This window comes from Tachyglossus aculeatus, chromosome X1 (genome assembly GCF_015852505.1).
Source record: "Tachyglossus aculeatus isolate mTacAcu1 chromosome X1, mTacAcu1.pri, whole genome shotgun sequence".
Lineage (NCBI taxonomy): Eukaryota > Metazoa > Chordata > Mammalia > Monotremata > Tachyglossidae > Tachyglossus > Tachyglossus aculeatus.
This window is the reverse complement of record NC_052101.1, coordinates 11,103,744-11,119,591: the sequence shown is the minus strand read 5'-3', so window position 1 is coordinate 11,119,591 and position 15,848 is coordinate 11,103,744. Positions and strand designations below refer to the sequence as shown.

Here is a 15,848-nt window from a genome sequence, read left to right as displayed (position 1 = left end):
TAAGACTATGAGCCCCCCGTGGGACAACCTGATCACCTTGTAACCTCCCCAGTGCTTAGAACAGTGCTTTGCACGTTGTAGGAGCTTAATAAATGCCATCATTATTATTAATAATACATTATGATCTCAGAATAATTTGCTTATTAGGGTTGCTAAAGTGCTGATGTTAATGTGAGAAGCAATTAGGTCCAGTGGAATGAGCACAGATCTAGGACCTGGGTTCTAATTCTGGTTCCTACACTTCTCTGCCTTGGGCAAGTCACTTAATTTCTCAGTGTCGCGTTGCCTCAACTTCTTTTGAGGAGCCCCATGTGGGACATGGCTGTGTCTTAACCTGATTTTATTGTAACAACTCTAGCCTCTTGTGCATAGTACACCCTTAACAAATATATTATTATCATTTCTGTTATTATTGTTATTATTATTACTTGATTTAGGGTCCTTAGCTTTCTACCAGATGTAGGATGTGAGCCTGTTGTTGGGTAGGGACCTTCTCTATATGTTGCCGTTTTGTACTTCCCAAGCTGTTAGTACAGTGCTCTGCACACAGTAAGTACTCAATAAATATGATTGAATAAATAAATGAATTTCCATAATGGTCCAGGACTTGCAGTCAATTAATATGCAGAGCAATCAATTGAAAGTGATTCACAGAGTTAAGATTGAATCTAAATCCTTAAAGGATTTGTCAAATGCATTTATAGTTTATCATTTAACAGAAATCATTGTTTGAAAACTGGGAAAACATGGATTAGTGTGATGGACCATAGCAGGTTTTTTGACAATATCACATTCTACCTCATAGTAATGTATATTCCAAAATATGCGCTGAGTTGATAATTCAGGTGTGGGCTCCTGGATAAATAGTTTGTAGGAAAAATATTCTAAATCGACTTTGATTTCTAGCACTTCAAATTTTTGTTACCTCATAATGTGAACATTCTATGTGCTTCCATTCCAAAATGTAAGTTATTTTGACAATATATTACAGTATATTATACAATGATATATATTAAGCACTCAGGGGGCAAGTGATTGACTAGGTATACTTTTTTTCCCCCAGATAAACACCAGGCCCATGATCTGTATGTATCTTGTCCATATTTTATGGATGATGAAACTGAGGTCCAAAATGTCTAAGTGACTTGCCCGAGGTGACCCGGAAGGACAATAACAGAAATGGGACTAGAACCTGGGTCTTCGGTCAATCATATTTATTGGCATTTACTGTGTGCAGAGCACTGTTCTAAGTGCTTAAGAGAGTACAACAGAATTAGCAAACACGTTCTCTGTCCATAACGATCTTATAATCTAGAGGGGACTAAATAACAGTATATGGACCTGTGATTTTTTTATTTCCATTTCCATATAGCAAACTTCATTTTCCAGTCAAATAAACTCCCCAGAGAATTGCTCTTCCTAATTCTGTTGTTTGGGTTGACACTTCCCTTTCTGGGAAACTTGTTACATATATTTTCCTCCACTAGCCTCTCTCAACCCTACTATGTGTCATGGGGCAGGGAACCTGTATTTTCCCAGGAAAGGGAGCTAGAGTGGAATGAGAGTGAGAATGCAGGAATTGTCCTGGGGAAACATTTTAGCTCAGCATATCTCAGATGGCATATATGACATCATCATGTTATGCTGAATGCCTGACAAAATATGGCAGGTCATATTTACCTTCTTGTCCAGTATTTGTTATGACCATCATAACTCTCCGTGCCTTGAAGTGATTTGAGTTTCCAACCCCTTCCATCTAATAATCTATTTGTTCTGATTATTTTTGACACCTGTCTACCTGTTTTGTTGTCTATCTCCCCCTTCTAGACTGTGAACTCGTTGTTGGGTAGGGACCATCTCTATATGTTGCCGACTTGTACTTCCCAAGCGCTTGTACAGTGCTCTGCACAAAGTAAGCGCTCAATAAATAAATACGATTTATACAATAAATATTTATTGTATTTTTTATGATTTATTACAATAAATAAATACGTTCAATAAATACGATTGAATGAATGAATATGGAAAATATAAGCACAAACTTCAGGAAAGGTTGGTAATTAACTACTCTTAGTCTGGCAATCAATCATTCGTATTGAGTGCTTACTATTATCTTTATTATCATTATGCTTGCTATTACTAATATTACTATTAATACTATTATCATTCTATGAAGTAAAATAAATGGAAATCAACTATTATATTCCCAAGCTGCAGTGTGTTTGAATGAGAAGAACTTATGAAGTAAATCTTGCAGCATCCATTTTCAACAAACTCAGAATGGTTTGTTGCTATATTGTACATATTTTATTATGCAAGCAGTTCAGTGCAGTTATAGTTTTGGTACAGTATTGTGCAACTCTACATGTTGCAATGCATGGTAATAAGCATCAAACTATCATTTATATGAATTTAATTTTCCTATATGAAACCTGAGAGGAAAATTACTATTTTATTATAAATTGAAATTGTACACATGCTCGGGGAAAAATAACTTTTTTGTTCCCTCTCTCTTTTCTGGGTGCATTTTAAAATGAAAGCATTCCATTTTATTGGGCTGTTCACTTTCAGTCTTGGCAATCACTTTACCTTGCTAGTAGTTTTAATTTTCAGGATATATAGTTTATTTGGAAAGTACATTTCAGCAATAAAGAGAAGCAATCCCTGCTCACGACAGGCTTACAGTCTAGAAGGGGGGAGACAGACATCAAAACAAGTAATTGTCAAGCAATTGTATATATTTGTACAGATTTATTACTCTATTTTACTTAATTTTCAGGATATATAGTTTATTTGGAAAGTACATTTCAGCAATAAAGAGAGGCAATCCCTGCCCACAACAGGCTTACAGTCTAGAAGGGGGGAGACAGACATCAAAACAAGTAATTGTCAAGCAATTGTATATATTTGTACAGATTTATAACTCTATTTTACTCCTACCTATTTACTACTCAATTTTGTTAATGATGTGCATATAGCTATAATGCTATTTATTCTGATGGCTTTGACACCAGTCTACATGTTTTGTTTTGTTGTCTGTCTCCCCCTTCTAGACTGTGAGCCCGTTATTGGGTAGGGACCGTCTCTATACGTTGCCGACTTGTACCTCGTGCTCTGCACACAGTAAGCGCTCAATAAATACGATTGAATGAATGAATGAATCTATATAAATAACTAGAACTATAGATATATACACATCAAAACAATAAGCAGGCATTAATGTAAATAAATAGAAATATATATATAGAAGTGTGGGGCAGGGAGGGGGGTAGAGCAAAGGCAGCAAGTTGGGGCGATGGGGAGGGGAGGGAGAACTGAGGGAAAGTGGGGCTTAGTCTGGGAAGACCTCTTGGAGGAGGTGAGCCTTCAGTAGGGATTTGAAGGGGAAAATTGTGATTGGATTTGAGGAGGGAGGACGTTCCAGGTGAGAGGTAGGATGTGGGCCAGAGGTCAATAACGGGCCAGGAGAGAACGAGACTGTGAGCCCACTGTTGGGTAGGGACTGTCTCTATATGTTGCCAACGTGTACTTCCCAAGTGCTTAGTACAGTGCTCTGCACACAGTAAGAACTCAATAAATACGATTGATTGATTGAGACACAGTGAGAGAAGTTAGCGGCAGAGGAGCGGAGCGTGTGAGTTCGGCTGGAGAAGGAGAGAAGGGAGGTGAGGAAGGAGGGGGCAAGGGGATGGAGAGCTTTGAAGCCAAGAGTGAGGAATTTCTGCTAGATATGGAGGTTGATAGGCAACCACTGGAGATATTTGAGGAGGGGGGTGACATTCCCCGAACATTTCTGTAGAAAGATAATCCGGGCAGCAGAGTGAAGCATAGACTGAAGTGAAGAGAGACAGAAGGTTTGGAGGTCAGAAAGGATGCAGTAATCCAGGTCAATCGGGTCAAAGCCAATGCAGTCAAAAACACACTCTGTGCCTGGAATTACCCAGACAGATTGCCTGTTCTCATGGTGTCATTCTAGTGACTTAGAGAGTTTTCAAAGTGTATTCTAGACTTCTACTGGTCTTCTGACTCTCTAAATGTTAGTGTACATTTACGGAATGATATTACCATAATAGTCCATTCTTTAGTATAAGCGCCTCTTTTTTTTGCCACCTGCATTTCACAGTTTCCATCTCTCTTCTATCTGAAATCTTACCTTTTGTCTCCAGTCACAGTATATGATTTTATTCCTACAAGCTATTGTGTATAATATGTGCATACAGCTTCCCATGTTCAACTTTGTGCCATTTCTCTTGAGCAAGACTAAATTGAGGCCATTAGAAGCCCTGATAAGATCATTTTTAAGGGAAAGTAAATTGCCCATAAAACAGAAGGAATGAAAAGTAAAATAAATGGAAATCAACTATTATCTTCTCAAGCTGCAGTGTGTTTGAACGAGAAGAACTTATGAAGTAAATCTTGTAGCATCCATTTTCAACAGACTCAGAATGCTTTGTTGCTGTATTGTACATATTTTATTATGCAAGCAGTTCAGTGTAGTTTTGGTACAGTATTGTGCAGCTCTACATGTTGCAATGCATGGTAATAAGCATTCAAACTATCATTTATATGAATTTAATTTTCCTATATGAAACTTGAGAGGAAAATTACTATTTTACTATAAATTGAAATTGTACACATGCTCGGGGAAAAATAACTCTTCCGTTCCCTCTCTCTTTTCTGGGTGCATTTTAAAATGAAAGCATTCCATTTTGTTGGGCTGTTCACTTTCAGTGTTGGCAATCACTTTACCTTGCCAGTAGTTTTAATTTTCAGGATACATAGTTTATTTGTATACCACTTTCTATGTGCTACACATGTTTAATGAGATCACTGAAAGTGTCTCAATTAAGAGCTCCAATAGCTCCTGAAGGATACATTTAGCCTTTCTGTGGCAAATTGTGCATCCACCAACATAGAACAAATGTTTTATTTTCAGAGGATTTCCTCTGAGGTAGGGCAAGATTTAATAGAATGCACCTTGGGGCTACTCAACTCTTCGATGGTCACCACATTTTTGTTTGGTTTTGACTCAGGTCAAGGGGTTAAAGTTCTGACCGCAGAGAGTCTGTGCTGTGGATTTAAGTCTGCAGCAATGCCAGATATCTGTTCGTTGTCTCCAAATGAAGGACCAGAGGAATAATAACCATCAAAATCATAATCATTTACTCTTTTTTGTGAAGTACTTACTGTGGGCTAGGCATATGTACAAAGCACTGGAGTAGATATAAAAAGTAGAATGTCATGGGTTCTGTTTCCAGCTCCACCACTTGTCTGCTGTCTGAACTTGGGCAGGTCACTTCATTTCTTTGTGCCTCAGTGATCCCATCTCTAAAATGGGGATTGAGGATGAGAGCCCTATGTGGAACAAGGGATTGTGTCCAACCTGGTTAACGTATATCTACCCCAGAGCTGAGTACAAAGCTTGGTCAAAGGTTTGGCTTTATACCAAAATTAGGTTGCTGAATTGCAACGTATTGCATTGCTGGTTTTGTTATATCAATGAAGGAGTTCTCTTTGAGCCTAATTAGTTTCAGCTTGTGTTTTAAACCATGAGTCTTCCCAAGTTCCTCCCCAGGGTCCTGAAGGTGACTTAGGAAGGGATAAGTTACAGTAATTACTCAGAGGCTTAATTCAGCTCTTCTGCATCTGCACTTATTTTGGCTGTAAACATTTCCATTTATACATCCTAAATGTGGGTACAATTAAGTATTAAGCAGTTGTGAAGGATAGTGTAAGTTGAATTCAAAGCTAAAAATGTAGTATTCACCCCTTTTCATTTGATTTTGAAATGTTATATCGGCCAGCAAGGATGCAGCGTCTTCAATAAGCAGGTGCGAATGAATCTCAGAGATGGAGCATGCTGTATGTCAGATACACTTTCTGCAAATGGTGCCCCTGTATTTCACAGGTGTCAGTCGGTTATACCTCAAAAAATATTTTCCATGAACTGTATTTTTGTTTTACAGCTACCCCTTCCATATCGTTATTTTTGTTTTCCGATTTAGAAGCTCCGTTATTATTTTAATGGTGTAAATACTTAATCATTCCTTTCTTTCTAAATGAGCCTTCTGCAGGTCCACAGTATGTTTTATGGAGCAGTGACTTTGGCTGGCAAGCAAATGAATGTTAAAATATATTTTAAATTTTATACTGACTAGCGGGGTATTAGCATTTTTACATGCTATTTTCTTTAATAATTGCTTACTTATCCCATAGCTTTAACGATGGTTCATTTAGGTTCATAATGTTGAGTGCTGCAGATTGACTTCTACAAGTTCTTCAACATGTTTTTTATCTGAAATTTATAATAATAAATAATAAATAATATAATAATTATAATAACAAGTTGGCATTTCTTAAGTACATACTACAAACTAAGCACTGTTCTAAGTTCTGGGGTAGATACAAGCAAATCAGGTTGGATACAGTCCTGCATGGGGCTCATAATCTTAATCCTCATTTTGCAGATGCTGGAACTGAGGTACAGAGAAGTTAAGTGACTTGCCCACGGTCACACAGCACATGAGTGGTGGAGCTAGAATTAGAACTCAGGTCCTTCTTGCTCCCAGGCCCGTGCTCTATGATATTGGGCCTTCAATTTGATCAGAAGTTTTAACTTTGAACAAGCAATAACACCCTCTGAATTCTTTACAGAGCATGGTTGTCACATTATTCTTTTAGTAAAAATATGTGTGCCAGCATGAAGTATCTAGTTTCTCGAATTTCTTAGGGAAATCCCACAGTCTGGCATCAATTTTATTGCAGTATCCCTATTTGAATAGATGTTAAAAGTTTTTTTTTTGTTTCTGCGTGGTTTTGATAGTTTTTAGTCATTCTCTCCTTAGCAGGTTTGTAAATAATTCCTAAATTTCTCATTATGCCTATCTCTCCACTACTGAGTAAAAATTGATCAGAATATTATAATAATAATAACAATGGTATTTGTTAAGCACTTACTATGTGCCAAGCACTGTTCTAAGTATGAGATGTGTAATTAATGTGTCATTTTTAGTTTGGACACCCACTCTTAAAATGTATCAGAGATGAATAATAAAAATTGCAGAAAGCTAGTTTCTACAGATCTAGAGAATAATAATTTTTTTCTAGTGTTTGCTGGATGTGGAAGGAAACTACCGAACATTTTTTTTTCTTTTTCAGTAAGTTCATGATTGAGATTGAAGCCACATTTTAATCTTTCAAATTCCCTAATTTGTCCCAACCCAAAAGCCCTGAGTTAAGAGTTTATGGTGGTTTAAAATGAGGGAAAATCATAATCAGCTCAAATCTCCCCTCAAATAATCTGACTACAATATTACCTAGTCATTTCAACAAGACCCACGATTAGGGGACTGTGGAAATACATGATGTATGAACTAAAAGTAAATTGAAAGATTCCTCCAATAAACCAAATAATCTTAGGCCAAAAAGAAAATGTGATCATTTTAGCTTCAAACACAGAAGATGCTGTAGGGACCATCTCTATATGTTGCCAACTTGTACTTTCCAAGCGCTTAGTACGGTGCTCTGCACACAGTAAGTGCTCAATAAATACAATTGAATGAATTTGGGAATGAAACGTTATTGAGAAAAACATTGTCACACCTGCAAGATAGGATTTCATTTGCTTTTCCCCTTCAAAAATTGTAGATAAAGTACTAATGAGTACAATAAGTGTTCAATGTGTTCATGTGTTCATTTGGAAAAGCAGTCATTACTTCACACAAAGGACTCTTCTGATTACAAGGATAATTTATAATAGAAGCTAATCCTCTGCTGATGTTGTTGAATTTGAATCCCAATAAACTAAAACAAATAGCTGTGAAGCAAATCTGAATTTTTTCCCTCCTTCAACTTAATGGTGTATCAACTCAATGTAACATTATTTATTTACTGAATGCTACTGAGGGTTTTATACTTAAACAGCACAGACTACAGTTAGGGGGATGTTTCAGATGCCAAGTGTTTAGTACAGTGCTCTGCACACAGTAAGTGCTCAATAAATGCGATTGAATGAATGAAAGAGGGTGTGAAGAACAGGCTCTTGCAGTTATCAGTCGATCAATAAGTAGTATTTACTGAGTGCTTACTGGTACAGAGCACTGTAGGAAACACCTGGGAGAGGAAATCAATGATATCTAAGGCTGACTGTGTGGAAAGCACTGTACTAAGAGTATGGCCAAGCCCAATGCAACAGAGTTGGGAGAATCGTCCCACATCACAAAGAGTTTACAGTCTAGAAGAGGAACTTAAAGTCCAAAGTCACAGTACGATAGAGTTGGTAAGCATCATCCTTGTAATCATGGCTCTTACAGTCCAGTGTGGAGGCAATAGGCATTAAAAATTATTTAGAGACAGAGGAAGTAACAGAATATAAGTATGTGTAAATAAATTATCTGGGGATATCGTTGGAATGGGTATCAAAGTGCTTAAGGATTACAAAGCCAAATACATAGATGACACAGAAAGGGAGAATAAGGAAGAGAAATGATATTTTTAGCCAGGGAAGGCTTCTGTGGAAGAAATAAGATTTTACTTGGGCTGTGAAGAAGGGAAGAATGGTGATCTGTCAAATATGAAAGGGAAGAGATCATAATCACCTTTACTATCCTCAAGGCATTTAATGAAGCTGGTCTTCTGCGGTTAGTGGAAGAAGGACCTAAGAAGAATTCATGTAACAGCCAAATATTTACTAGTAATTCAGAATTTTGGCACAGAATTTTACTTTAATGAACATGGAGGAAAAATGGGAAAGGCAAAACTAAATCCAATTGCCTATAAACTCATTGTAGCCTAGTGGAAAGAGCCAGTGACTGGAAGTCAGAGGACCTGGATTCTAATCCCAGCTCTGCCAGGTGCCAACTGGGTGACCTTGGACAAGTCACCTGATTTCTCTATGCCTTAGTCTCTTTGTCTGTAAAACGGGAGTTAAATAAACCTTCTCCCTCCTACTTCAAGACTATGAACCCCATGTGGGTCAGGGACCGTGTCTGACCTGATTAACTCATATCTACCCTAGTCCTTGACACATAGCAAGTGCTTAACCAGTACCACAGCATTAGTGATAATGACAAAGTGTTCAAATATTATGAAAATGCAAGCAAATATCGTGAGACATGTCGATGAAGTCGTGAGAGTATGGACTCACAAGGCAGTGCATGAAGCAGGAGATTTAGCAAGGTTCCCTGAGTTAGTCTCAGTAGGCAAGAAGAAGCTAAGGTTTCTGCTTCCAAATTTAAAGGGATCTGTCAAACTTGCTAATAGGCAAACATGCCCGATGATCTGGAAAAATATAGGCTTCTGGCTTCCTGAAATATACTTCCCAGGCAACTTGTGCTGTAAGGATAATGATAATGGTGGTATTTGTTAAGCGCTTAAAATGTGCAAAGCACTGTTCTAAACACTGGGGGGGATACAGGTTGTCCCACATGGGGCTCACAGTCTTAATCCCCATTTTACAGATGAGGAAACTGAGGCACAGAGAAGTTAAGTGACTTGCCCAAAGTCACACAGTTGACAAGTGGCGAAGCCGGAATTAGAACCCATGACCTCTGACTCCCAAGCCCGGGCTCTTTCCACTGAGCCAGGCTGGATAAATTTTCTGTAGTTTCTTAATCTCAGTTTCACCACCAATAGAAGCCTCACCCACAGTAAGTGCTTAACAAATACCATTAGGAAAAAAAAAACAAAACACTGTTCTAAGTGTGAGGGAAGAGACATGTTAATCAGGTTGGACACTGTATGTTAACTACAGTCAGTTGTTTTGCAATAAATTATCAGCCTAGGTAGTCAAAAAGAGGTCTCAAATAAGGTTAAAAGACTGAATTGTGGTTTATAGATTAAAAATAATACTTTCCATCATAATCAGATCCTGGCCACAGCATCCTCATTTTCAGACCATTCTTATATTAAGCCAAATCCTTTATATTACACATGTGATCTGGTCCCATTCTTCCAGGTTCCCTGTCAAACTCAGTGTCTGAGTAGAACTTTTCATTTAACAACTATCCAGACATAATTGTGATATCTTGCTAGAAACTTGCCATAATTATAGCTGCATGTTTACTAACGGGAACTAAGCCATTAACTAAATCATTCAGTTTGTGGCATTGATTGAGGACCAACTTAGAACAGAGCATGGTACTAATTTCTTGTCAGAGTATAGCAGTAGTAAAAAACATGTTGCCTGAATCTGAAATTTGAATTTTTTCCCTCCTTCAACTTAGTGTATTAACTCAATATAACTTTATTTACTTATTGAATGCTAACCTACTGAGGGTTTTATACCTAAACAGCACAGACTACAGTTAGGGGGATGTTTCAGATGCTAAGTGCTTAGTACAGTGCTCTGCACACAGTGCTCAATAAATACAATTGAATGAATGAAAGACGATGTGAAGAACAGGCTCTTGCAGTTATCAATCAATCATTCAATCAATCAGTGGTATTTACTGGGTACTTACTGGTACTGAGTACTGTAGGAAACACTTGGGAGAGGCAATCAATGATACCTAAGGCTGACTGTGTAGAAAGCACTGTACTAAGAGCATGGCCAAGCCCAATACGACAGAGTTGAGAGAATCGTGTATGCTGGTGGAAAGAAGTGTCTGAATCTGATGTCTAATCCAATAATGATAATAATAATAGTATTTGTTAAGCTCTTACTATGTGTCAAGCATACTAGGAAACTCTTAATGTGGGATGTAGTGGAAAAAGCACAGGCATAGGTGTCAAAATAATAACAATTGTGGTGTTTATTAAGTGCTTACTATGTGCCAAGCACTGTACTATAGTATGGGGTGGATACAGGCAAATCGGATTGGACACAGTCCCTGTCTCATCTCACCTGGGGCTCTCTGTCTTAATTCCCATTTTACAGATGAGGTGACTGAGGCCCAGAGAAGTGAAGTGACTTGGCCAGGGTCACACAGCAGGCATGTGGCCAAGCTGGGATTAGCTGCTTGAATCCTAGGCATGGCCTCTATCCACTATGCCATGGTGCTTTGGTCATAATCCTAATGTCACCACTTGCCTGGTGGCTGACAATCTCTCGTGCCTCAGTTTCCTCAACTGTGAAATGGAAACTCAATACCTGTTTTCCCACCTACCTAGACTGTGAGCCCCATGTGGGACAGGGACTGTGTCCAACCTAACAGATTTGTATTTACCCAGCACTTAGAACAATGCCTCACCCACAGTAAGTGCTTAACAAATGCCATTAAGAAAAAAAAAAAAAGCACTGTTCTAAGTGTGAGGGAAGAGACATATTAATCAGGTTGGACACTGTATGTTAACTACAGTCAGTTGTTTTGCAATAAATTATCTGCCTAGGTAGTCAAAAAGAGGTCTCAAATAAGGTTAAAAGACTGAATTGTGGTTTATAGATTAAAAATAATACTTTCCATCAAGTCTACAAATGACTGTGGATGAAAAGAAAAGAGGAAAGACAATCAGAAGTGGAGTCCCAGGGAAAGGCAACTATATTAGAAATTTCACAATGGACGTTTTAGAGTGTTTAAATAAAATTACTGCTGAAAGGAATCTAATGGGGCACTTTCATCATGCCAAACTTCTGTACTAATCAGTTGAGAGAAGCAGTGTGGCAAAGAGAGCTAGCATGGTTCAATGGAAAGAGCCCAGGCTTGGGAGTCAGAGGTCATGGGTTCAAATCCCGGCTCCACCAATTGTCAGCTGTGTGACTTTGGGCAAGTCACTTCTTCTCTGTGCCTCAGTTTCCTCATCTGTAAAATGGGGATGAAGACTGTGAGCCCCACGTGGGACAATCTGATCACCTTGCATCCTCCCCAGTGCTTATAACAGTGCTTTGCACAAAGTAAGCGCTTAACAAATGCCATTATTATTATTATTATTATTATTATTAATTGAGTTCATTGAGTGCTTACTGTCTGCACTCTCCCCTTCTGGATTGTGAGCCTGTTGTTGGACAGGGATTTTCTCTATTCATTGTATTTCCAAGTGCTTAGTACAGTGCTTTGCACACAGTAAGTGCTCAATAAATACAATTGAATGAATGAATGAATGCAGATCAAGCACTTGGGAGAGTAGAAGGAGCTGAGTTCTAATCCCGGCTCCACCACTTGTCTGCTCTGTGACCTTGGGCAAGTCACTTCACTTTTCTGTGCCTCATTTATCTCATATGTAAAATGGGGATTAAGACTGTGAACCCCACGTGGGACAGGGATTGAGTCCAACCTGATTACCTTGTATCCACCCCAGCTCTTAGTACAGAGCCTCGCACATAGTAAGTGCTTAAATATCCCAATTGTTATCATTATTGTTATTATTCATAGTGTAACTAAATGAATTACATAAACACCGTATGGCTGTGGGAGGGGTGAATAAAGGGTGCAAATCTAAGTGAAAAGGAGAATGCATTTTCCAACGCGCTGGACATCATGTGATTTTAGTAGTTCTAATCATGCCTGTCATGTGGATAAAAAAATCATTCTATTGTTTTTCATTAACACCTTTTCAAGAGCTCTGTTAACAACTGCTATCGGATATCTGTTTAACTTAATGGAGTGAAAATGGGAACCATAGAATCTGAATCATAGAACTGGGGAAGACTTCCAGAAGAAATGTAGTTCACAGAATCCAAGCAGGCCTCTTCTTAAACAAGACAAGTGGGCTTCTATGCTGGCGTTAAAATCTCTAAGGGAAGATGTTTGTCTGTAAAGTATTCTTAATATTTAGACAACATAGCAGTGTGGGAGTTTGCAAAAGATTTTGCTTTTAGTATATTTTCTAATTTAATATTTTATAAGTAATGCTGTGTTTTCCTGTGGCGAAGATACTCAAAAATGATTCAATAGTGTAGGGGTTTCTTGTGAGAGAAAAATAACTTAAATGCACTGTTTTGTAACTCTCTTTTTTTCCCTCTTATTTGAACAGTGCTACCTAGCCATACATGTGGAAATCCTGGGGAAATACTTAAAGGAGTCCTCCATGGATCAAGATTCAATATCGGAGACAAAATTCGATACAGCTGTCTCTCAGGATACATCTTGGAAGGCCATGCTATGTTGACCTGCATAGTTAGTCCAGGAAATGGCGCATCGTGGGATTTTCCTGCTCCATTTTGCAGAGGTATAAAAATACATAAAAATTTGGAGGAAAACGTGGTATAAAATGAGCGTGTATTTGTTAAAAGTAAACGAGACAACTTTGTGATTACAATATTTTATTGAAAGCAAAATGATTGTTAAGTCTGTGGTGAAGAGCTTGCGACTTCAGCAGACACTGATGCTGTTATTCTGATATTATTAATCAACCAACTGTATTAACTGAGTACTTACTCTGTGCATTGGAAGAGAACAGGAAAATTAATAGGCCCAATTACTGGCAATTACTTTATATTTTAGATTTTGGGGAGACAAGTACTTTTCCTGAAACCAATCCTCATCATCAATTTACTAGTTTCTCCCCGCCCTTAGAACAGTGCTTAGCACATAGTAAGTGCTTAACAACACCGTCATTATTATTATTATTATTATTATTATTCAGTTTACATGTCATCAATAAGTACTACATTCCATAGAGCTGGTTTGACACACTCCTCATCATCAATTTACTAGTTTCTCCCCGCCCTTAGAACAGTGCTTAGCACATAGTAAGTGCTTAACAACACCGTCATTATTATTATTATTATTATTATTATTATTATTATTATTATTGTTATTATTCAGTTTACATGTCATCAATAAGTACTACATTCCATAGAGCTGGTTTGACACACTGAAATAGTGCAGTTAGTGCTTTATTATTTTTCAATGACTCAAGTAAATTATAAATGACCCATACTTAGGGAAAGTGCATGGAAACTTGGGGACGAAGATGGTTAATCGCTTTATGCAGCTTATAAGGTAGAGGAAACATTAGAAGCTTAAGGGAAGGAAAAAAAGAATCAAATGTTTAACATATGAAAAATGGAAGATATCAGAGCCGTGAAATGCCATTCAGAACTTACCTGAATGGAATCAATGGTAAAGAATGGTAGGGATTGGTGAATACAACAGTTTTTCTAAACAAAGGATTTTGCAAGAACACAACTCCTGTTTTTCAGGAGCATCAGTCAATCAGTGGTATTTATTGAATGCTTACTGTGTGCAGAGCTCTGTACTAAGTGCTTTGAAAAGTATAATACAGTAGAATTGGTATGTATGAGGAGCTTACAGTCTAGAGAGGAACATCCAGCTAGACGGCGTGAGAACAGGGTATATTACCTTTAAACCCAAAAGTCAGATGTAAGTGGATGTCGGTATGTTCTGAAGGATTAAGTTTCTTTCCCTTTTATTTAAACTCTTGTAGATGTAGTCCAGTGTGCTGAGAAACTAACAAATGTTTTGATGTCTGTCTCCTCCCTTCTAGACAGTGAGCCTGTTGTTGGGTAGATATTGTCTCTGTTGCTGAATTGTACTTTCCAAGCATTTAGTACAGTGCTCTGCGCACAGGAAGTGCTGAATAAAAGATTGAATGAATGAAACAAATCACCAAATCTTTTATAAAATGGAAGATTCACTATTATTTTTCTTCATTTATTTTCAAAGTGAACATTTGCTTGTTCCTTCATTCATTCAATCATATTTATTGAGAGCTTACCGTGTGCAGAGCACTGTACTAAGCGCTAGGGAAGTACTAGTTGGCAACCGCACTCCTAATAGTTCAGCACTGCAGGATTTCCAGGGCAGCCCTAGGATACACTTTGTAAAAGTACATTCTCCCATACCATTTCTTTCAATGTCATCATACTGTCATCTCCTTGTGGGCAAGGATCTACCCATTCCAAACCTACCAATTCCATTATATTGTACCTTCCCATGTACTCAGTATAATGCTCTGAACGTAGTAAATGTTCATTCAGTACCACAATTCCATTATATTGTACCTTCTCATCTACTCAGTATAATGCTCTGAACATAATAAATGTTCAGTCAGAACCATTGATTGATTGATGAATTGATCACTACATTAATGGCACCCCTGTCCCTTTTTCTGAGCTCCAAAACCCATCTGAGTTTGACTCATGCCATTTGACTTCATTGACGCCACCTCTCAAACCTTCATCTTTCCAGCCTGAAAATTTCTAATGGATTAATCAGTGTATTTGATGAGCGATGATTACTATTTGTTAAGTGCCTACTAAATGTCAAGCACTAAGTGCTGGCGTAGATACAAGGTAATCAGGCTGGACACAGTCCCTGTTCCCACGTAGGGTTCGAAGTCTTAATCTCCATTTTACAGATGAATTAACTGAGGTACAGAGAAGTGAAGTGACTTGACCAAGGTCACACAGCAGACCAGTGGCAGAGCTGGGATTAGAACCCAGATTAGGCCTGGGCTCTATTCACCACTCTAAATTGGTTCTCGCACACTAAACTGGTATTTATTGGCATTTACTGTCTATGCTTAGATGGATGCTGCCTCTATTCCTGATCACATTAATGTTCCCATACGTCTAATATACACAGAACAGTGGCGGAGTGTTTTGTTTTTCAGAGTTAACCGATTTCATTAACCTAGGTACAGGAGTGTACTATTTTTAGATTGAACAACGGTTCATAACAAAGCCACTAAAGAATCAGTAGCTCTCTCAGTAATACCTTTAATAAGACATGCTAAATAATAGATGCCATGGTTCATTTAGAGCTGTCTAAAGATGCCATTTTCTTTAATTCATAAGCCTTACATAATGTGACTAGAAATGACAGGATGTCACTTGCTGAGGTTTTATGAAATGTCAGTCAAGGTTTTTTTTTAAATACAGCGCTTCTGTTGTTAGTGATGAAGGGACCAAATAAAGAACTGGAGTAATGTAGCTAGAAGAAAAAATC

General features: G+C 38.0%; 1 protein-coding gene across 1 annotated transcript in view; it reads left to right on the top strand.

The window, feature by feature from the left end:
* Window positions 1-15,848, top strand: part of CSMD1 (CUB and Sushi multiple domains 1) — a 1,252,749-nt gene that overhangs the window by 448,178 nt on the left and 788,723 nt on the right. Inside the window, exon 4 of the mRNA XM_038771657.1 lies at window positions 12,910-13,104. Within this exon, the coding sequence (XP_038627585.1) occupies window positions 12,910-13,104 (195 nt within the window). The remainder of the gene's footprint in view (window positions 1-12,909; window positions 13,105-15,848) is intronic.